At 38.8% G+C, this 22,787-nt stretch overlaps 1 protein-coding gene across 12 annotated transcripts in view; it reads left to right on the forward strand.

Moving 5' to 3' along the window:
- The window catches only part of LOC105485958 (katanin catalytic subunit A1 like 1), a 256,796-nt gene that overhangs the window by 70,600 nt on the left and 163,409 nt on the right, over positions 1-22,787 (forward strand). For 6 of the 12 annotated variants that reach the window (XM_071081489.1, XM_071081490.1, XM_071081487.1 and 3 more), the window contains exons 9-10: positions 1,141-1,275; positions 21,318-21,444. In XM_071081489.1, coding sequence (XP_070937590.1) covers positions 1,141-1,275; positions 21,318-21,444 — 262 coding nt within the window. The remainder of the gene's footprint in view (positions 1-1,140; positions 1,276-21,317; positions 21,445-22,787) is intronic. The other 6 variants (XR_011614928.1, XR_011614927.1, XR_011614929.1 and 3 more) reach the window with 1 other exon arrangement.

Below are 22,787 nucleotides of genomic sequence, written 5' to 3' on the forward strand. Positions count from 1 at the left end.
TATTCATCAACTATGGATACTTACTGAATACTTACAATGTACTATGAGACCCTTCCCTCAATGAGTTTACCATTTTAACTTTTGCTAAAATATGAGAGAAAGGAATGAGTATGTTTTATTTTTGAGGTGGGATATAGGGGAAAACATTAGGTGTTTAAAATTGGAAAAGGAAATTACTGAATACAAATTTAGTCAGCTGAATTTCATTGAGGGATATTTGTGATTATTGTTGATTATTAGTTGGACAGCTTGATTCTTTGTCATAATGATTGGAGTTTAGTAATAAGAAAATGTTGTAAGTTTCAGTGAGCCAACATCATGCCAGAGCACTCCAGCCTGAACAATGGAACCAGACCTTGTTTTTTTAAAAAAATAACTATATTGAGCTAGGTTGCTTTAAATCCACTAGTACTTTATTATGCCAGACTAGAAAGTCTTATCAGTAAAATTTACGGGTTTTTTATCTTTTATTTTTCACTACATATTTTCTAGAGTTTCTGTTGTGTGACCTGAAATTTTTTATTCTAAAGAGGAGACACTGTGTGCGTACATGTAGTTCGTTTGGTTATTTTTATCTGTGATTACTGGGTTCATTCTTAAATGTCTTGTTTGTTTTTTACAAGTCACTTAAAAGTTTAAAGGACAACATCATGGAAATATAACCTGTCTTTCAAAATTATAATTGCATGCTAGAATATTAAGTAAATGTGAACCCTCTGTTTCCACTTCTTGAGAAAATAGACTAAAAACTAAAGTAAAATATTTGCGGAACTTTATGATTTCAAAGAAATAAGAGGAATAAAACAGAGCCTAATCTCCCATGCCTTTTCTTTTCAGAGGAAATATACATTCATTTTCTTACAGAAAAATGGATATTTTTATTGGATTAAAATCCTGCACTGGGTTACACAAGAAAAAAACAAAAAAAGAAAAATCCCACACTAGGTTATGTGAATTCTTCTACTTCTTTGTTTTGTAGTTATCTGTTGATGAGTCTGGTTTTGCCACCACACAGAGGTTAGGACTACACTGTCTTCTTCATCATTGATTCTGTCACTTTGGCTAACAGAAATGTTAACTGAATGAAAGTGTAAAGGGTTATAAGAAAAACACTATCTTTTCCTCCCTTCCTGTGTATAGGAGTTGGAGGAGCTTTAGAAAATGATGATCCTTCCAAAATGGTTATGGTATTGGCTGCTACTAATTTCCCGTGGGACATTGATGAAGCTTTGCGAAGAAGGTTAGAAAAAAGGATATATATACCTCTCCCAACAGGTATGATGCCTTCTCTACTTTGAGCTTTCTGTTACTTTGTGTTACCTTTCCCATGTATCTGAATCTTTATTCCATTGCCATTCTGCTTAAAGAAGCAGAATAACATCACAAAACTAATTTGTAGTAGATGTGAACACAGGCCACAGTACTCTATTGAAATTTCTTACGTTTCAGAGAAATTCTTAAATTTGGAACAATATTCATGTTAATAAATATGGTAGCACTTTTAAGTTTTCACTTTTAAACTTGAAGGTTTTTTAAAATCTTTTTCAAAACATGCTGTTTTGGAGTGAGCGTGTGTGTGTGTGTATTTTTATTTTTTTATTTTTGAGACAGAGTCTTACTCTGTTGCCCAAGCTGGAGTGCAATGGCGTGATCTGAGGTCACTGCAACCTCCACCTCCTAAGTTCAAGTGATTCTTGTGCCTTAGTCTTCCGAATAGCTGGGATTACAGGTGTGTGCCACCACACCCAGCTAATTTTTGTGTTTTTAGTAGAGACAGGGTTTTGCCATGTTTTCTAGGCTGGTCTCGAACTCCTGGCCTCAAGTGATTTCCTGTCTCGGCCTCACAAAGTGCTGGGATTACAGGTGTGAACTGCCATGCCTGGCCTGGAAAATATAATTTCATCCTGTTAATGAATGCTGAAATTTCCGTACATGAATTTTTTCTTTTTATTTTGAGGTAAAATGTGCATAGAATGAAATGTACTTAAGTATATAATTTGAAAGAGTACAAATAAGTACTCCTGTTTAATCAATACCCTAATCAAGATGTAGGGCATTTCTATCATCCTATAAAGTTCCTGTGTTCTCCTACCAGCTAACCCTCCAATAGGCATTCACTGTACGTGATTTTTATCACCATAGATTAGTTCTTTCTCTTGTTAAACTTCATATAAATGGAATCGTAACAGCATGTACTCACTGTGTCTGGCTCCTTTCACTTGAGGTTCATCCATGTGATCACATGTATCAGCAGTTTATTCCTGGTTTGATTATACCACAATTTCTTTATTGTCCTTTTGATTGGTATTTAAGTTATTTCTAGTTTTTTGGCTATTATGAATAAAGCTGTAAACTTTCTTGTACATATCTTTTTTATGGATGAATGTTTTCAGTTCTTTTGGATAAGAAAAGAAAGGATGGGTCATAGGGTAGGCATATGTTTAGCTTTTATAGGAAATACCCAAATTATTTTTCAGAATGGTTGTACCATTTTGTATTCCATCATCAATAATTGGTAATTCAAATACTTCCGTATCCTTGCCGACATGTGGTGGTGTCAGTATTTTAATTTCAGTCATTCTAGTAAGTATGAAATGCTCTCTCATGATTTTAATTGGTATTTCTCTGATGACTTACGTAGAGTACCTTTTTATGTGCTTTTCATGGTCATGGTATACTTTTTGTGTAGTGTCATTTCTTTTTCCCAGTTTTTAATTGGATTATTTGTTGCTTTATTAATGCTTTTTATGTTATTAGATCTGTGCATTGTGAATATTTTCTTCCAGTTTGTGGTTTGCTTTTGATTTTCTTTATGGTATCTCTTAATAAGTAGACATTTTACATTTTGATGAAGTCCTGTTGACAATTTTTTTAAATGAATAGTACTTTTAGTGTCTTAAGAAATCTTATCTATCCCAAAGCTGCAAAGTTTTTCTCCTGTTTTCTTTTGGAAACTGTATTTATGTCTGTGATTCCTCTTGAATGAATGTGTGTGTGTGCGTGTGTGTGTGTGTGCAGATGAGTAATTTTTTTCATACTATACAGTTGTAGCATCACTTACTGAAAGTTTTATTTTTTCATTGAATTACTTCAGCACCTTCATTGAAAATTATTTTGTTGTGTATGTGTGGGTCTGTTTCTGAATACTATTCTGTTCCATCGTTTTTTAAATCCACACACATGGTTACCTAAGTTACTTGTTTTTTTCTTGAGCAAGCTTTGGTAACTTGTGTCTTTCAGAGAATTTGTCTATTTTTTATAAGTTGTCAGATTGTTTTGGATTTGACCTAATGTGAATGTGGAAGCTGATTAAATAGTTATGAGAGATGGTGGATTTCATGTCTGGTTCTGGAACTTGAAGTCAATAAGGAGGGCACTTAGGAAGAGATGATGAATGTGAAGTGGTAGAAGTAAGGACAAACTCTACCTGTGGAGGTAGAATCCATGAGGATACATTGAAATCTGTGTTGAACTCTTTTTTTTCTGCTGAGACTCCTAACCTTGATGAATGGGCTTTCTGACAGAAGAAGCTAGCTAAATGTATACCTGGCTCAAGAGTCAAGAAAGCTGAAGGGGCCGGATGCGTTGGCTCATGCCTGTAATTCCAGCACTATGGGAAGCCGAGGCGGGCGGATCACAAGGTCAGGAGATCAAGACCATCTTGGCTAACACAGTGAAACCCCGTCTCTACTAAAAAATATAAAAAATTAGCCAGGCGTGGTAGTGGGCGCCTGTAGTCCCAGGTACTCGGGAGGCTGAGGCAGAAGAATGGCATGAACCCGGGAGGCGGACCTTGCAGTGAGCTGAGATCGTGCCACTGCACTCCAGCCTGGGTGACAGAGCGAGACTCCATCTCAAAAAAAAAAAAAAGCTGAAGGAAGAAATGTGGCAGAAACTACAAAGAGCTGAAGGTGCAAGTGCTGCCCCACACTAACAAGGAGAACGGAGAACCAAGAAATAAGTGACAGTATGTGCCAGCTTTCTGAGATGATTCATTTTTGCCTTTCACGTCTCAGACATAACTCATGTGGTCCACAATAACCCAGAACTATGCAATAAAGAGAATTCTGGGAAATGAAATTCCAGCTTCACTTAAGTTGGCATAATACAAATCTACACACCTTATTTTCCTTTTTTTGGCCATAGGATCTGTAGTGATGGCTCATTTTTCATTCCTAATATTAGTAATTTGTCTCTATTGTTCTTCATAATTTTTGGTTGAGATTTATCAATATTGTTAATCTTTTCAAAGAACCAAATTTTTGCTTTGTTAGTTTTCTATTTTCTATTTCAGTGATTTCTTCTCTCTTTAAAATAATTTTTTTTGCTTTATACTTTGAGTATAATTTTTTCTTTCTGAAGTTAGAAACTAAGATTATTGATTGTAGGGATAGCCCTCTCCCACTTTTTTTTTAAGAGACAGAATCTTGCTCTGTTACCCAGGAGTGCAGTGGCATGATTGTAGCTCACTGCAGCCTCAAACTTTTGGGATCAACAGATCCTCCCACCTCAGCCTCTTGAGTAGGGACTGCAAACACATGCCACTGTGCCTGGCTCATTTTTTTTATTTTTATTTTTTGTAGAGACAGAGGCTTGCTGTGTTTCCCAGGCTGGTCTCAAACTCCTGGCCTCAAGCAATCCTCCCGATAGCACTGGGATTGCACATGTGAGCCACTGCACCTGGCCTTTTTTTCTTTTTTTAATGTGTACATTTTAAAGCTATAAATTTCTCATTAAGTACTGCTTTGCTTTTATCTCACAAATTTTGCTATATCTTTTTTTTCTATTAAGTTAGAACTATTTTCTAATTTTCTTTTTTTTCCCCCTTTCTTTGGTCCTTGAGTTATTTAGCATTTAAATTGGTTTGGGAGCCAAATAACTGGGGTATTTTCTAGGTATCTTTTTGTTGATTTTTAATTTAATTCCATTGCAGTCAGGAACATACTCTGAATGATGTCAATTTTTGAGCTGCTTGAGATTTGCCCTTCAGCCTATAGTCTATCTTGGTGAATGCTCCAGATGCAATTGAATAGATTGTTTATTCTGAGCTTGTTATAACATTCTATAAATGTCAGCTAGATGAAGTTGGTGTGATAGTGTTATTCCAATAATAAGATCCTTGCTGACTTTTTAATCTAGTTTTTCTATCAATTACTGAGAGTGGCTTATGGAAATCTTCCTCTGTGACTGGGAACTTGTTCATTTCTCCCTTTAGTTCTTTCAGTTTCTGTGTTATGTTTTGCTTCATGTATTTTGATGTTCTGTTGTTAAGTAAATAAATTATCATTGTTATATCTTCTTGGTCCTATTACCACTATGAAATGCCTCTCTATCTCTGAGAATACACTTTGACTTGGTATCTGCGTTGACTGCTATTAATTTAGCCTCACTGTCTTTCTTTTCCTATTGTTGGTGTGCTAATATGCTTTTCATCTTTAATTTTTACCCCAACCTGTCTTTATATTTACAGTGCAGTTTTTATAGACAGCATATAGTTGAGCCTTGCTGTTTGTCCAGTCTATCTCTCTCTGTTTGTTTGTTTGAGTTGGAGCCTCACTCCGTTGCCCAGGCAGGAGTGTAGTGGCGCGATCTCAGCTTACTGCAACCTCTGCCTCCCAGGTTCAAGCGATTCTCCTGCCTCAGCCTCCCAAGTAGCTGGGACTACAGGCATGTGCCACCATACCTAGCTAATTTTTTTGTATTTGTAGTAGAGACAGGGTTTTGCCATGTTGTCCAGGCTGGTCTTGAATTCCTGAGGTCAGGTGATTTGCCCACCTTGGCCTCTCAAAGTGCTGAGATTATGGGCGTGAGCCACTGCGTCTGGCTGTCTCTGCTTTTTAATAGAAGTATTTATTCCATTTAAATTTAATGTAATTAGTGATATAACTGTGTTTAAGTCTGCCATCTTGCTGTTGTACTGTTTGTTTCTCTGTACCCCCCTTGCTAATTTCTTTTGGGCTAATTGACTGTTTTTACTATTCATTTTAATGCCATTAGTGGATTTTTAGCTGTACCTGACTATATTTATTTTAGTAGTTGCTCTAGCAATTACAGTATGCATAATTTTATATAGTTGTGTGTGCTTTTATCTTGTAAATTGTATGCCTAAATCAAAAGTGATTTATATACCACCACCATTATAGTACTACAGGATTCTGTACCTATCTTATATTTACCTTTATTAGAGAACTTTATATTTTCATTTGCTTTTGTGTTGCAGTCTAGTATCCTTTTGTTTCAATTTGAAGGACTCCATTCAGCAATTTTTGCAAGGCAGGTCTATTCGTGATAAACTCCCTAAGTTTTTGTTGATCTAGAAAGGTCTCCTTCATTTATTTCACCTTCATTTTTGAAGAGCAGTTTTGCCAAAATAGTATTCCTAGTTGGCAGACTTTTTCTTTTAGTACTTTGAATATATAATGTCACTCCTTTCTGACTTGTGATGTTTCTGCTAAGAAATATGTTGATATTTTATGAGTGCTCCCTTATAGATGACAAATAACTTTTCTTTTGTTGCTTTCATGATTCTGTCTTTGAATTTTGACAATTTGATTATGTGTTTCTATGGTCTTCCTTAGGTCATCCTACTTGGAGTCCTTTTAAGCCTCATGAATTTGTTCATTTCTTTTCTTATACGGGCATACCTTGTTTTATTATGCTCCTCTTTATTGCACTTTGCAGATACTGTGTTTTTCACAAATGGAAGGTTTGTGACAACCGTGAATTAAGCAGGTCTGTGAGGGCCATTTTTTCAACAGCATGTGCTCACTTTGTGTCTCTGTCACATTTTGAAAATTCTCACAATATTTCAGACTTTTCATTATTTATCTGTTACAGTGATCTGTGATCAGTGATCTTTAATGTTAGTGTTGTCATTGTTTTGGGGTACCACAAACTATGCCCACATAAGATGGCAAACTTAATTGATAAATGTGTGTTTTATGACTCTTCCTTTCCTCAGGCCTCCCCATACCCTCAGACACAACAATACTGGAATTAAGCCAGTTAAGAACTCTACAGTGGTCTCTAAGTGTTCAAGTGAAAAGGAAGATGCAACTCAAGGAAGAATTACATCTTCCTTTCCATGTAAAGGAAGACATTATATGAAATCAGAAGCTAGACACGAATAAGCTTAGTGAGGAAAGCATGATGAAAGCTGAGATACACCAAAGCTAGACCTCTTATGCCAAACAGCTAAGTTATGAATGAAAAGGAAGAGTTCCTGAAGGAAATTAAAAGCGTTACTCCAGTAAACACATGAATGATAAGAAAGTGAAACAGCCTTATTGCTGATATGGATAGAGTGATCTGGATAGAAGATCAAACCAGCCACAACATTTCCTTAAGCCACAGCCTAATCCAGAGCAAGCCCCAACTCTTCAATTCTATAAAGGTTGAGAGAGGTGAGGAAGCTGCAAGAAAAAAAAAAAGTTGGAATCTCAGAGGTTGTTTCATGAGGTTTAAAGAAAGAAGCCATCTCCATAACATAAAAGTTCAAGGTAAAGCAGCAAGTACTGACACAGAAGCTGTAGCAAGTTAACCAGAAGAACTAGCTAAGATTCCTTTTGAAATGCTACTGCTTACTGACAATGCACCTGGGATATATCTCTTTGATGGAGATATATAAGGAAATTCATGTTGTTTTCACACCTGCTTACACAACATTCATTCTGCAGCCCATGGATCAAGGAGTCATTTTGACTTTCAAGTCCTACTTTTAAGGAATACATTTCGTAAAGTTGTGGTTGCCATTGATGGTGATTTGTCTGATAAATCTGGGCAAAGTAAATTGAAAACCTTCTAGAAAAGAATCATCATTCTAGATGCCATTAAGAACATTTTTGATTCATGCGAGGATGTCAGAAAATCAGTCTTAACAGGAGTTTGGAAGAAGTTAATTCCAACCCTCATGAATGACCTTGAGGGGTTCAAGACTTTGGGTGGAGGACGTCACCACAGATGTAATGGAAAAGCAAGATAACTAGCACTAGAAGTGGTACTTGTAGTTGGGACTGGATTGCTGCAATCTCATGATAAAACTTGAACAGACAAGGGGTTGCTTCTTACAGATGAGCAAAGAAAATATTTCTTGAGGTAGAATCTCCCGTGAAGATGCTGTGAACATTGTTGAAATAACAACAAATAATTTGGAATATTTTATAAACTTAGTTGATAAAACAGCAGCAGATTTGAAGAGAATCAACTCCAATTTCAAAATAAGTGCTGTTATGGGTAAAATGCTGTCAGACAGCATTGCATGCTACAGAGAAATCTTTCATGCAGGGAAGAGACAACTGATACAGCAGACTTGACTGTTTTCTTATTTAAGAAGTGGATACTGCCACCCCAACCTTCATCAGCCACCACTCTGATTCATCAACGTACATCGACATTGAGGCAAGACCATCCACGGGCCAAAATATTACAACTTGCTGAAGGCGGAGATGGTTGTTAGCATTTTTTTTTTAGCAATAAAGTATTTTTACATTAAGATATCCACTTTGTAGATGTAATGCTATTGTACACTTAATAGACTACAGTATAGTGTAAATGTAGCTTTTCTATGCGTTGGGAAACCAAGAAATTCGTGTGACTCACTTTATTGTGGTGGTCTGCAACCAAACCTACAATATCTTCGCATTTAGGAAGTTTTTGGCTCTTATTTCTTCAAATAAGCTCTTTGTTTCTCACTCAATTCCTTCTGGAGCTTCCATAGTATGTATATTGATCTATTTTATGGTATCTAAGTCCCATAGGCTTTCTTCACTTTTCTTCATTCTTTTTCTTTTTTTGTTTCTGACTTGATTATTTCAAATGACCTGTCTTTGGGTTCGCTAAGTAATCTGCTTGATCTAGACTGCTGTTGATCCTCTTTAGTGAATGTTTCAGTTCAGTTACTCTATATTTTAGCTCCATAATATTGTTTTGGTTCTTTAAATAGCTTCTGTTAAATTCTTATTTTGCTCATGCATTGTTCTGTTGATTACATTTAGTTGTTTTTCTGGGTTATCGTGTATAGTGCTGAGGTTCTTTAAGATGATTATATTGATTTTTTTGTCAGATAATTCTTAGATCTTTTTTTTTAGGATTGATTCCTAGAAATTAATTTTTTCCCTTTATTGGTACATGTTTCTCTGTAACATGTGCCTTGTTTTTTGTTGTTGTGATTTGTGCATTTGAAAGAACAGCCAGCCCTTTCGATCTTTATGAACTCACTTTGTACAGAGGAAGACCTTCACCAATCATCCTGGCTGGAGATTCCGAGGATCTCTCAAACCTTTTGTGGGGCTATTGCCTCTCTGGGCTTGTGCATGTAATTTACCAATTAGAGAGGTTTTCTGATTTCTTTTTCAGGAGCTTGTAGTCTCTCTTGCTCCTTCTGTTATCTATCTTTGGTATTGTAGCTTCTCTGGAACGCAACAAATCTCTTAACTCTCTTTTGATCTTTGTGGCCCCTGGGTCTCCAAGGTCTCCCAGTTCCATCCGTCCTTCAAGTCAGATGAAATAGAAATCAGTCCCTTAGGAAGTCCTCTGAAAAACTGAAACATTAGACATACATTCCACTCTTCTCTTTCCCTCCCAAGTAAGGAGCCACAAGCTGGTTGCTTTCTCCCAACCATATGGAGCTGTGTTGGCTTTTGTCTACTGTATTATAAGTTGCTAGCGCAGCAACAACTTGCTGAGTTCTCTCTTTGTGCCTGCAGCAAGTGTGGCAAGGCAGAAACCAGTCCCCTGGGCAGTCCACTGAAAAGCTGGAATGCTGGATGTACATTCCACTTTTCTCTTTTTCTCCTGAGGGAGAAGTTGTGAGGTAAACATTTCCTCTTGATTGCATAGAGCTGTGCTAGCTTGAGGAAGGAGCTGACTCAGTTAACATGAAATGGCTTTTCTTGGCCGGGCGCGGTGGCTCACGCCTGTAATCCTAGCACTTTAGGAGGCCGAAGCAGGCGGATCACCTGAGGTTGGGGGTTTGAGACCAGCCTGACCAACATGGAGAAACCCCGTCTCTACTAAAAATACAAAATTAGCCGGGTGTGGTGGCACATGCCTGTAATCCCAGCTACTCGGGAGGCTGAGGCAGGAGAATCACTTGAACCCAGGAGGTGGAGGTTGCAGTGAGCCGAGATGGCACCATTGCACTCCAGCCTGGGCACCAAGAGTGAAACTCCGTCTCAAAGAAAGCAAAAAAGAAAGAAAGAAAGAAAAGAAATGGCTTTTCTTACTCATTTCAGTGCAGTCCTAGGCTTTGAGCTTGCCTGTGGGGCTGTGAATTCCTAACTGGTGTCTGAAGTTCTCATAAAGGCTTTTTGAACTATATTGTTAAGTTATCGTTTCTATGGGGGAGCTGCTATAGGAAGTCTGAGGCATCCTATTCTACTACCTTGCTGATGTCACTTCTGGCCTCCATTGTTTTTTTAATACAAGTCAGCTGCTATTCATATCATTGTTCCCTTGTGTGTGATGTGTCTTTCTCCCTCTGGCCACTTTTTTTTTTTTTAAATCAACTTTATTGAGGAATAATTTATATACAATACATTTTACTCGTTTAAAATTTAATGAGTTTGACAGTCAAACAGCCATGAAACCATACCACAATCAATCTTTTATCCTCAAAAGATTCCTTGTGCCTCTTGTAATCCATCCTTCCCTCTTCCTTCTACAGCTCCCCCTCAGGAAACCACTGGTCTAATTTTTGTCCATATAAAGTATTTTGAAGTTCATATTAATAGAATCCTACAGTAGGTATCATTTTGTGACTAGCTTCTTTCACTCAGCATGGTGATTTTGAATTTCATCCATGTTTGTTGTTTTTATTGGTGAGTAGCGTTTGTTCCATTTACATGGACATACCACAGATTGTTTATCCATTCTCTTATTGATGAATATTTGCATTGTTTCTAATTTGGGGCTATTGTGAATAAAGTTGCTATGAATATTCATGTTCAAGTCTATGTAGACATAGACTTTTTGTCTTCGATAAATACCTATACGTGAAATGATGGGGGTATGTGGTGTGGTATATGTCTGCTGTAGAAAATAAGTTGGCAATTTCTTGAGTGATTGTCTTCTGTGGTTTTTTTTTTTTTTTTTTAAAGATATTCTATTTATCTTTGTGTTTCAGCAGGTTGACTGTGATGTGTTCCTTTTGTCTTGCATGTATGTTGGACTTCTTGATACTGTCTCACAGGTCATTAAAACTCTGTTAAATGCTTTTTCCCAAAATGTTTTCTTTATATTTTTAAGGTTGGATAATTTCTAAATCGATCTTCATGTTTACTGACCTGCTTTTGTCATCCCTAGTCCGCTTTTAAACCTGTCTAGTGAATTTTTTAATTTAGATACTGTATTTTCCAAATCTAGCATTTCCATTTGTTTACTTTGTGTGTGTGTGTGTGTGTGTGTGAGATGGAGTTTTGCTCTTGTCAGTCAGGCTGGAGTGCAGTGGCGTGATCTTGGCTCACCGCAACCTCAGCCTCCCGGGTTCAAGCTATTCTTCTGCCTCAGCCTCCTGAGTAGCTGGGATTACCGGCATGTGCCACCATGCTCAGCTATTTTTTGTATTTTTAGTAGGGACAGGGTTTCTCCATGTTTGTCAGGCTGGTCTTGAACTCCTGACCTCAGGTGATCCACCTGCCTTGGCCTCCCAAAGTGCTGGGATTACAGGCGTGAGCCACCTCACCTGGCCTCCATTTGGTTACTTTCTATAGTTTTTTTTACTTTGCTGGGATTCCTCATTTGCTTATTTTTGTCTCTTTCTAAAAATTCTTTGGCATTCTTCCCTTCAAAAAGTAGAGCTTAGTTCCCCTCCATCTGAATGTGGATTAGACTTAGTGATTTTCATCTAAGAAATAGGATATGGCAGAAGTGATGCTAAATGATTTCTGAGGCTAGATCATGAAAAGGATAGTTTCTGCCTGACTCTCCCTCACTTGGATCACATGGGATCATTTGCTCTTGAGGAGGCCACCTGTCATGCCTGGAACCATGTGGAGAAGCCCAAATGGGAAGGAACTGAAGTTTTCCACCAGCAATCAGCACCATCGTGCCAGCCATGTGAGAGCTACCTTTGGATGACTGTAGTTCTGGTCCATGTATTAACTGTGACTTCCTGAGAGACCTTGTGTTAGTCAGGGTCCTACAGAGAGACAGAACCAACAGGACGTGTATATATAGAGAGGTTTATTTTAGGCAGTTGGCTCACACGATTATGGGGGCTGGTAAGTCCAAAATCTGTACCCCAAGCTGGCAGCTTAGAGACCCAGGAAGAGCTGATACTACAGTTCAGGTCCAAAGGCTATCAGGCTGGAGACCCAGGGAGAGCAGTGTTGGAGGTGAAATCTGAAGGCCATTTGCTGAATTTCCTCTTCCTGGGTGGGGGTGGGTCGCTGTTTGGTGTTGTGTTTTATTCAGACCTTCCGTTGGTTAGATGAGGCCCACCCACGTTAGGAAGGGCAGTCTGCTTTACTCAAAGTCCACTAATTTAAATGTTAATCTCATTGAAAAACATGTTCACAGACACTTTCAGAATAATTTTTCTTTTTCTTTTTTCTTCTGAGATGGAGTTTCACTCCAGTTGCCTGGACTGGAGAGCAATGGTGCAATCTCACCTCACTGCAACCTCCGCCTCCTGAGTTCAAGGGATTCTCCTGCCTCAGGCTCCCAAGTAGCTGGGATTACAGGCGTGTTCCACCACACCTGGCTAATTTTGTACTTTTAATAGAGACAAGGTTTCACCATATTGGTCAGGCTGGTCTTGAACTGCTGACCTCAAGTGATCCACCCACCTCCACCTCTCAAAGTGCTGGGATTACAAATGTGAGCCACTGTGCCAGTCCCAGAATAATTTTTCATCCACTCTTTGGGCACCATTGCCCAGCCAAGCTGACATATAAAATTAACCATCACAGACCCCCAAGCTAGAACTTTCTAGCTACACCACTCTTAAATTCTTGACACACAGAAACTTTGAGGATAATAGTTATGTAAAGTCCCTAAGTTTTAGTAAAACTTTTTATTCAGAAATGGATAATCTACCACTTTATAGTTTTTGTCAGCTAATTTTAGCATTTGATTCATTTGTTTCTGTTAGCTACTTTTTAATTCTCTTGAGTGTGGGCCATATTTTTCTGCTTTTTCACATATCCAATAATTTTATTGTATGTGCTACATTGTAGGGATTACAGATTATGTATTTTCCTTTAAATGGTGTTCTGGCAGACATTCAGATTATTGGCAGAACTAAGAAAAATCAGTATTCAGTTCTTTACTGCCTGTTGGCCAATACATGCAAACAGTTTTCTTTATATTCTGTCTCATTTTATAGTTGTTTACCATAGAAGGGCAAGTTTGGTAACAGTTATTTCATCGTGACTAAAAGTGGAAACCTCACCTATGAATTTTGAAAATTTTTGTAACATATTCCTTGGTCACTTTTTTGACTAGACCCCAAGGCTATACAACATAATTACTTGATAGATTTTTAGCTCACAGATTCCATCTTATATTATCTTTTCTGGCTGTTACTCTGTATTCTAATAATTTAATAATGTCATTACTTAAAGAGAAAACTTTTCTTTTTCTTAAAATAGTGCTTAATTTGGCTGGATGTGGTCACTCACGCATGTAATCTCTGCACTCTGGGAGGCCAAGGTGGGCAGATCACCTGAGGTCAGGAGTTCAAGACCAGCCTGACCGATATGATAAAACCCTGTCTCTACTAAACATAAAAAAGTTAGCCAGGTGTGGTAGCAAGTGCCTGTAATTCCAGCTACTCAGGAGGCTGAGGCAGGAGAGTCACTTGAACCCTGGAGGTGGAGGTTGCAGTGAGCTGAGATCATGCCACAGCACTCCAGCCTAGGTGACAGAGCGAGACTCCATCTCAAAAAAAAAAAAAAAAAAAATTGAAAAAACTTAATTTACTGATTAAGCTCGTAAAATAATAAGCTTATTTAAGGCAACAGCAGAAGCAATTAGATTTAGAACCTATAAGCCATGCTGGAATATTGCACCTCTGAGAATTAACTCCTTAATACCTGGCTCTGTAATACATCAGTCATATACAAGTTGAAATACGAGTGATTTTTTTCTTTGTGATTTTAAAAATTTCTTCCCATTCTTTTTCTCTTCATCCATATTTTTGTTTGTTTGTTTGTTTGAGATAGAGTCTCACTCTGTTGCCCAGGTTGGGGTGCGGTGACCTAATTTCGGCTCACTGCAGTCTCCACCTCCCACATTCAAGCAGTTCTCCTGCCTCAGCCTCCCAGGATTACAGGTGCACGCCGCCACGCCCGGCTAACTTTGGTATTTTTAGTAGAGACAGGATTTCACAATGTTGGCCAGGCTGGTCTCCAACTCCTGACCTCAAGTGATCCACCTGCCTCCACCTCCCAAAGTGTTGGGATTTCAAGCATGAGCCACTGTGCCCAGCCCATGTTTTGTTTTCTAAACAAAATATGTGTATGATATCTAATATATTTGAAAGTTTAGTTTTACTACCATATTACAGTGATTATAAATAAAAATTGATACCAGTGGAGGGAATAAAATTTTTGCTGCTTGAACTGTCAGTCTTATTTAAACTTTTGTTTTTTGAACTTTAATGCTTCACTATAATATAGGGAGAAAAAATGTAATTAGAAAATAGTTGATGACAGCAAGTTTCTGAACTCTTGAGGAAAGCTTAGCTATTAGGGGAGAGACATACTTTGTATTGGTATAAAGGCAGGAACTCAGCGTCCTTTGGAATTATACAAGAAGAAAATAAATACGGCTGAGAGGCTTCCTTCTAACCTTGTTTTTCTGTATGAAAAGTTTGTGACAGTTAATGACTTTGGGGTGCTTCTCTTTGTTTATTGTGGCTCTGAAAGTACGTACCCTATGATCACGAAACCTGGGAAATGCTTTTTCCCCAAAGGGCTCCCAAACCAATAATTAGAACTCCCCTCTTTCTTTCATCTGTATTAATTCATCAACAAGTGTTCATTTAGCTCTTTGCTATCTGAAAGACATTTGTTAGGAAATGTGGGAATATAAATAATGTGCATTCCTTGTTGTTAGAGAACTGCCTTGGAAGCCAGACATGTACTTACCCTAACTGCAGTAAAACAGTGGAATGCATGAGCCGATAGCTCTGCCCAGTATTTTTGGAACGGAGATGGAGGAATCCTAAATTCTTTTTTTTTTTTTTTTTTTTTTTTTGAGACGTAGCCTTGCTCTGTGCCCCCGGCTGGAGTGCAGTGGCGCGATCTCAGCTCACTGCAAGCTCCGCCTCCCGGGTTCACCCCATTCTCCCGCCTCAGCCCCCCGAGTAGCTGGGACTACAGGCGCCCGCCACCTCGCCCGGCTAATTTTCTTGTATTTTTAGTAGAGACGGGGTTTCACCGTGTTAGCCAGGATGGTCTCGATTTCCTGACCTCGTGATCCGCCCGTCTCGGCCTCCCAAAGTGCTGGGATTACAGGCTTGAGCCACCGCGCCCGGCCTAGGAGTCCTAAATTCTGACTGGTGTACTTAGGGGAGACTTCATGGAGGAAGTTGCATTTTAACTGAATTTTCATAGAGAAAAGTAGAATTGAAGCCATGGGTGCTTGAAAATGAATAGATAGATAGGTGTTGGCTGGAGCCACCTGATAGGATAAAAAGGCCTGGAAGAGATTGAACAATAAATAAAATTTAAGAAGATGAGAGATCTGAAAAGAATGATTTTGGAAATTCAGGGTAAAATTAGTGGAAATTAAAATATTAAAATTTTAAAAATTGGACAATTTATGAACAAAACCAACTGTGAATAAGAATTTTTATTTGAAAAAGGCAAGGATTATAAGAATCAGGATAGATGAAATCAGAAAACCATCCGATGTAATTAGATGTAATGCCTCTTTATATAATTTCCATAAAGAAATATCCATATTTCTTTAAGAATTAGAAATTGGTGGCAAGAAAAGCCAATATATCACTTATTCTTGTGGTTTAACAAACCACTCCGAAATTTAAAGAGACAAAATAATCGTATTATTCTCACATCGGATGGGGCACAGTTGGGATGGTTTGTGTCTGTTCATGATGCTTGGTCATGGTTGGGGGCGACTCCACAGCTGGGGCCTGGGATCCTCTGGAATGTCTTCATTCACATGCCTCGATCTCTGCTGGGACTGTTTTTCTGGAGCACCTACATGTTCCCTGTGGCCTTGAGATACTTGGATCTCACAGATGGTAGCTCAGGGCTCTAAGAGGTGATTGTTCCACTGGATCAGGTGGCAATGTCATCGAATTTTATGAATTAGCCTTGGAGGTTATGTAATGTCCCTTCTGGTCATACTTGTGACATTCTCAGGCCCACACTGATTCGAGGGGAGGGAAATTAGACTGCCTCTGGTTTAGGGAGTGGCAGGGTCCCATCGTAGAAATGGGTGTGGGATGAGAGAGAACTGTTACTGCTGTCTTGGTAAATACAATCTGCTGTAGTCAACGGAAGGCAAAATAATAGACACAAGTGAGTTCTAATGTCCTTACCTTAAGGCTCTTTTCATTTTAAGCATCTAAATTATGGCAGCAACTACCTGGTGAGCCCAACGTACTCCTTTCTCAACTTTCCTTCATTTAGTTCTTTTTGCTTTTAGGCTGACCTCCTGAACACCAAGGCATTAATAGTCCTTTCAACACGGAGTGACTCTGACTTCCTATTACATCAGGGTCAGAGTCCTTTTTTTTTTTTTTTTTAATATGTTCCTTTTACTGCAAGTTCACATCTTATGTATCCTATCTGTGTCTGTTTGCATCTTTCAGTATTTTATTGTATTTTTCTATGTTTCCGCCATTCTGCTGCACGCGTCCTTCTTCCTACTTCTGTGTCGTTATCTGTGGTACTCCCATTTCCCAGGTTCTCTCTTCCCTTCTCCTTAAATTTTACTGATTTTTCAAAGCTGACGTTACAGCATGTGGACATCATGCAGTCTGCTCGCCCTGGCCTGTCTCGTGTCCCCAAGTGTTTCATCTGGGTTGGTGATTTCCCAGATGTCCCTCAGGAAAAGGACACTTCTGTCTCCCCAGAGTCCTATTTGTTGATTGACTGGTGGTGGGGGCTGTGAACATTTATTGAGTACTTACCGGCCAGGCTTTGCATGTATCAACTCACCTAACCCTCATGACAGCTTTGTAAGGTAGATTCTGTTCTAATTTACTTAGGAAACTGAGGACCCAGAGGCTAAGTGAGAGCGGGCATGTGAGTCCAGAGCCCAGACAGGCAGGCCCAGAATGTAGTTGTTATCTCCTGCACTGGACTGCCTGCTGTATTCAAGAGAAGTTGTATAAGGAGTGTATGATACTTCTAACAACATTTATTTAGATTTAGAATGTGTATTAACTTTGTGATACAGGATCGGCAGTTCGTTACAGTATGATTAACAACACGTTAATCCCTTGTTAAATCTTTTCATAAGCTTATTGAATATCAATTCAGTTTTATAGAGCCGGTAAATCTTAAGAATATTCTAAAATATTACTGACATAACCAGTTTTCAGTTACTTGTCCCCCCCGCCAATCATAGTTACTAGAGAAATGGAGCATGCTTCCTGCTAAGCTTCAATACCACCAGGTCCTCACTTATGAACAGGTTTATGTATGTTCATTTTAAGTTGGCTGTCTGGAACTTTGTTTCAGTGGGAGAATATATTAAACTTGGTGTTAAGGATCTTAGGACAGGCACAGTGAAATGTTTGATTTATATATGCAGTGGTATTCGAATATTGGGCCTGTAAGAATGAAAAGGGGTATTTGTTCATTGGCATTCGCTGGCTGTATGTGGAACATTGTGTAAAGATGCTCACATGTTAACATCCGTTCTTACCTGGACATCAGGCGCACATCAGCCTTCTGTAGTAGTAAACACAGGAGCTTCCTCCCCTCACCTCTTTCTGTCCCTACCCCTCTTGCCACCAGCCTGACTGGAGGACTTCTTTGGCTCTGAACCACATGTTGAGCAGGTGTACTCCCTGTGAGCCTGTTGGCTGGGATCAAGGACAGGGGCTCCTGGGATTAGGGAATTGTGGAGGTAGAGGTTTTCCAGTCCCGCCCTTTCTGTCTTCTGGTAATCCCGAATCACACCTGCTTGCTGCTTTTGGCACTGCTTTGCTTGGTCTTACTGTGTGTTTGTGGTGTGTGAAACATAACTCAATACAGAAACAGTTCCTAAAACGTTTAGTGTATCAGGTAGCTGGTAAAGCAGACAGCCCTGTTACCCACTCCAGAAGTGGAGCCTCCCTGGAACTCAGGAGCTCCCAGCATGCTCCGTCCCAGCATGGCTCCTTCCTGCCCTCTGCTGGAGGTCCCACCTTTCCCTTACAGTGATTTCCTTTTATGGAGAGAATGTCTTGCTTTTCCGTATAATTTTATCACCTAACAGTATATCCCCAAACAAAGTTTTACCTCCTTTTAAACTTTACCTAAATGAAATCACACTGATTGTGTTCATTTGTATCTTGCCTCTTTTGTTCAATGTATTTTAAGATTCATTCATGTTATCACATATACATGCCACCTCATTCATTTTTGTTGCTGTGTGATTGGTATTCTGTCATATTCGTTTGCTAGGGCTGCCGTAACAAATACCAAAGATTGGGTGGCTTAAACAACAGAAGTTAATTTTCTCACAGTACTGGAAGCTAGAAGCATAAGACGAAGCTGTAGGCAGGGTGGTTGCACTCTGGGGTCTCTCTCCTTGGTCTGTAGGTGGCCGTCTTGTCCCGTAGTCTTCATGTGGTCTTCCTCTTAGGGGTGTTTGTATCCTAATAGCTTCTTCTTGTAAGGACACCAGTCATGTTGGGTTAGAGCCCACCCATATGACCTCATTTTACCTTAATTACCTCTCCTGTCTCTAAATACAGTCACATTCTGAAGTACTGGGGGTTAGGAGTTGCCTAAAAATTTTGAGGGACATGGTTTAACCCATACCATCTATTATATGATTATATCAAAATGTATCCATCATATTATTTGGTGGACATTTTAGTTATTTCTTGCTTTAGGCTATTATGAGCAGTACTATTGTGAACATTTTCATACATGTATAGTGGTAAGCATGCCAGAATGGAGCATTCCGTCCTAGGAGTGAATTGCTAGGTAGTGCTGCACGGCTGCAGTATTAGATGAATTCAGTGTGTCTTCCAAAGTGCTTGTGTTGCAGGATCCTTGTTGGCGCCTTTGCTGGAGTTTTGCTTGAGCCCAGCGTTCCGCCCACTTGCCCTGGCAGGCTGTGCTTGGCTAGAGCTACCGGCCCTGATCCCACGCCAGCCAAGGGCAAGCCAGGCACAGAGCGGTGAGGGGTACGTGAACACGCAAGCACTGGGGTCTGCCCACTGTGCATAGCCAGGCACTCTGGCTCTTGGGTAGTCTTTTTCTTGCTGATTTTTAGGAATTCCTGAAATATTCTTGATACAAGTCTTTGGTTGCTTATGTATGTTACAGATATCTTCTCAAACTCTGTAACATCTGTTTTCACTGTGTTGACAGGATCTTTTTGATGAATAGAAGTTCCTCATTTTAATGTGGTCAGTTTATCAGTCTTTTCCTAGTTGAGTTTTTGAAATATATGTCTTGAGAATGCTTCCCTGAGGTCATTCAGATATTCTTCTATGTTATCTTATAAAATACTTACAACTTTGCGTTTAGATGTAATATATCTGGCACTGATTTTTTGGGTACAGTATGATGTAGGACCCGATTTCATTTTTTTCGCTGTGGATAGTCAGCTGTTCTTGCATCATTAATTGAAAAGACACTCCTTCCCCTCGCGGACTGAACCGCTTTGTCATAAATTAAGTGTCTATAGTTCTGCTTCGGTCTGCTGCTGGGCACCCCGTTCTGTACTGTTGATCTATCTGCCTCTTTCCACAAGAGCGTCAATCTGCTTTGAGTCCTATACCTTTGTAGTAAGTCTTGAAATCTGATAGGGCAATTCTTTCCACTTTGCTGTTGCTCTTCCAGAGCATCTTGGCTGTTCTTGGTTCTTTCCATTTCTGTGGACATTTTGGTATCTGCCCATTAGTTTCTACAGAGAGACCTTTTAGGAGGATCTTTATTGGAATGTGTTGGCTGTATAAGATCATTTGGGGGAGAATTGTCAATTTCATGAAAGACAAAACAAAATGAACCAAAAAGTAAACACTGGGAAACTGTTTTAGATGAAAGAAGATGAATGAGACATGGTAACTGAATGCAATGTGTTATGGTTTGTAAAAGTTATAAAGGCTTGGGACAAATGGGGAGACTTTGCTTTGAATTGTGTATTAGACACTAATGTTCCAGTATTAAATCTCCTGATAAGGGTGAGAAATGTTATGTCTACCTTTTTTCTTAGGAGATACATGTTGGGGAATTTAAGGTGAAGTGTTGTGATGCCTACAGCTAGCGCTCAATTCAAAAAGTTGAGGGAGGAGAGATGAGGAGGCAGCTAGAGTGATAATGGCAAAATGTTAGCAATTGGTGAATCTCAGTGAAAGGCAAATGGGTATTCATTGATTTTCTTTTTCTGTAGATTTAGCATTTTTCAAAATAAAAGTAGAAGAGAATTAAATTTCGTTGTGTATCTCAGGAAATAGTAGAGTGCCAGATAAACTAGTAACGCATTATCTTAGTGTGCTGTGCTAAGCATATTTGCTACTAAAAGCACTACTGAAATGGCAAGTGTGATTGGTTATTTTAAAAATTCTGAGTATGTTTGAACTTATTCAGTTCACATTTAAATCATACTGGAACAGCACATGTCTGTGGGCTGGCTCTCCAAGTAAAAAATACATTAATGAGCTTTTTGTGCCAATTACTGATTTTCAGGAAATGTTCTTTAAACTACTGATAAGAGTTCTGGAGATCCATGTCATACTAACAGGTGAACAAAGTAATTCATAGGAGTTGCACTTGATGCAGTCTAATTTTCTAACACCAGGCTGTTTTTTTTTTTTTTTTTGAGAAGCGTTTCCGGTGCCTGAAAACTGATATTTATATTTTTCGTGAAGGATCTCAGATTCTTTGTTCTCATAGTAGATATCTTCACAGTCTATAAAGAAAACCCAGGTGGTTTTTGTTTTTGTTTTTGATTTTTGTTTTTTGTTTTTTTCAATTTTTAGTTACTGCTACAGAGGCACATAGGAATTTAAATGATTCCATGAGTCATGCAGTGAATTGGTAATAATACTAATGGATACACAGTTATTGACTCTTCTTTGCATTGGCCTCATTTTTCCCCCTGAATGTTAATATGTCATTTCTCAGCAAAATTATTTGTAAAGTAAAACATCTAACAACACCACCAAAATCTTGTAACAGCAAAAGGAAGAGCCGAGCTTCTGAAGATCAACCTTCGTGAGGTCGAATTAGATCCTGATATTCAACTGGAAGATATAGCCGAGAAGATTGAGGGCTATTCTGGTGCTGACATCACTAATGTTTGCAGGTATTTTTTTAATGATCTGTGATGTTAGACATTAGTTATAGACTTGGCAGGAGGACTAGTCTTAAAGTCAGTGTAGTTAGCCATGAAAGCAGCTACCCATTTCTTTGAAATGGTTTCCCATTTGTCCTTTTTTTTTCCATATAACTTTATTTTTCATTGTGAGATGAAAATTATATAGCATTGGTCACTTATGTTTTTGATCTTTGGATTTTAAAGAAATTGTTGTGTCGGTGGCTCGTGCCTGTAAGCCCAGCACTTTGGGAGACTGAGGCAGGCAGATCACGAGGTCAGGAGGTCGAGACTATCTTGGCTAACACAGTGAAATCCCGTCTCTACTAAAAATACAAAATATTAGCTGGGCGTGGTGGCGGGCGCCTGTAGTCCCAGCTACTCGGGAGGCTGAGGCAGGAGAATGGCGGGAACCCGGGAGGCGGAGCTTGTAGTGAGCTGCGATGGTGCCACTGCACTCCAGCCTGGGAGACAGCGAGACTCCGTCGCAAAAAAAAAAAAAAACTGTTGTGTCTAACTTGATGATAACGACTTTGACAACCTAAGATTAGTTTAGCTTTGTGTTGGAGCCTTTCTACATCAACATAAAGTAATATTATTTAGTTTTGGTTGGCATTATTTAAACACATGCCGATGAGCAAAAATGATCAGTGTAAGCTGGGGAAGATACACATTTAACATTTTTTCAGTTTAGCGACATCATAATTTTTAGACACCTCCTGTCACTCTGTGCAGTTATTTTTTTCCTTATTTTTCTAACTGTACTTAAATTGACTGTAGTAGCCTTTCTTTAAAGCTGTAGCGTCTGTTTTTCTCACCTTTTCTGCTCGCATTTTTCCCATGTGCATCCAAGTTTAGTGGCATACAATAAGGTCACAATAGTTTCTACCGCTACTATAGTGAAATATTTTTGTTGGCTTGGCCTTCCTAATAGCTTTTTTGTGTTTATGAATTATCCTTTTCTTCCATACCTTCATATTTATGATGGTCATATTTATGTTGGTCAAAAAGAGCTGCACATGATGGTCATATTTATGTTGGTCATATTTATGTTGGTCAAAAAGAGCTGCACATGATGGTCATATTTATGATGGTCATATTTATGTTGGTCAAAAGAGCTGCACATGGGATCAAGAGAAGCCAGAGTTTATGCCTTTAGTTGCCTGCAAATACTCCATGTAGGGAATTCCGTGTCCACTGTATGTGGATATTCATGTTTCAGAGAGAGTGATTTGTGGCTTTATTCCTCTATTTAGGCTGTAGACAAACTGGTCTGTGATTTGAATTATCTTAACATTAGCCACGTGTTCATTTCCAAGTGTACAATTCAGTAT

Source organism: Macaca nemestrina, chromosome 16 (assembly GCF_043159975.1).
Source record: "Macaca nemestrina isolate mMacNem1 chromosome 16, mMacNem.hap1, whole genome shotgun sequence".
Classification (NCBI taxonomy): Eukaryota; Metazoa; Chordata; class Mammalia; order Primates; family Cercopithecidae; genus Macaca; species Macaca nemestrina.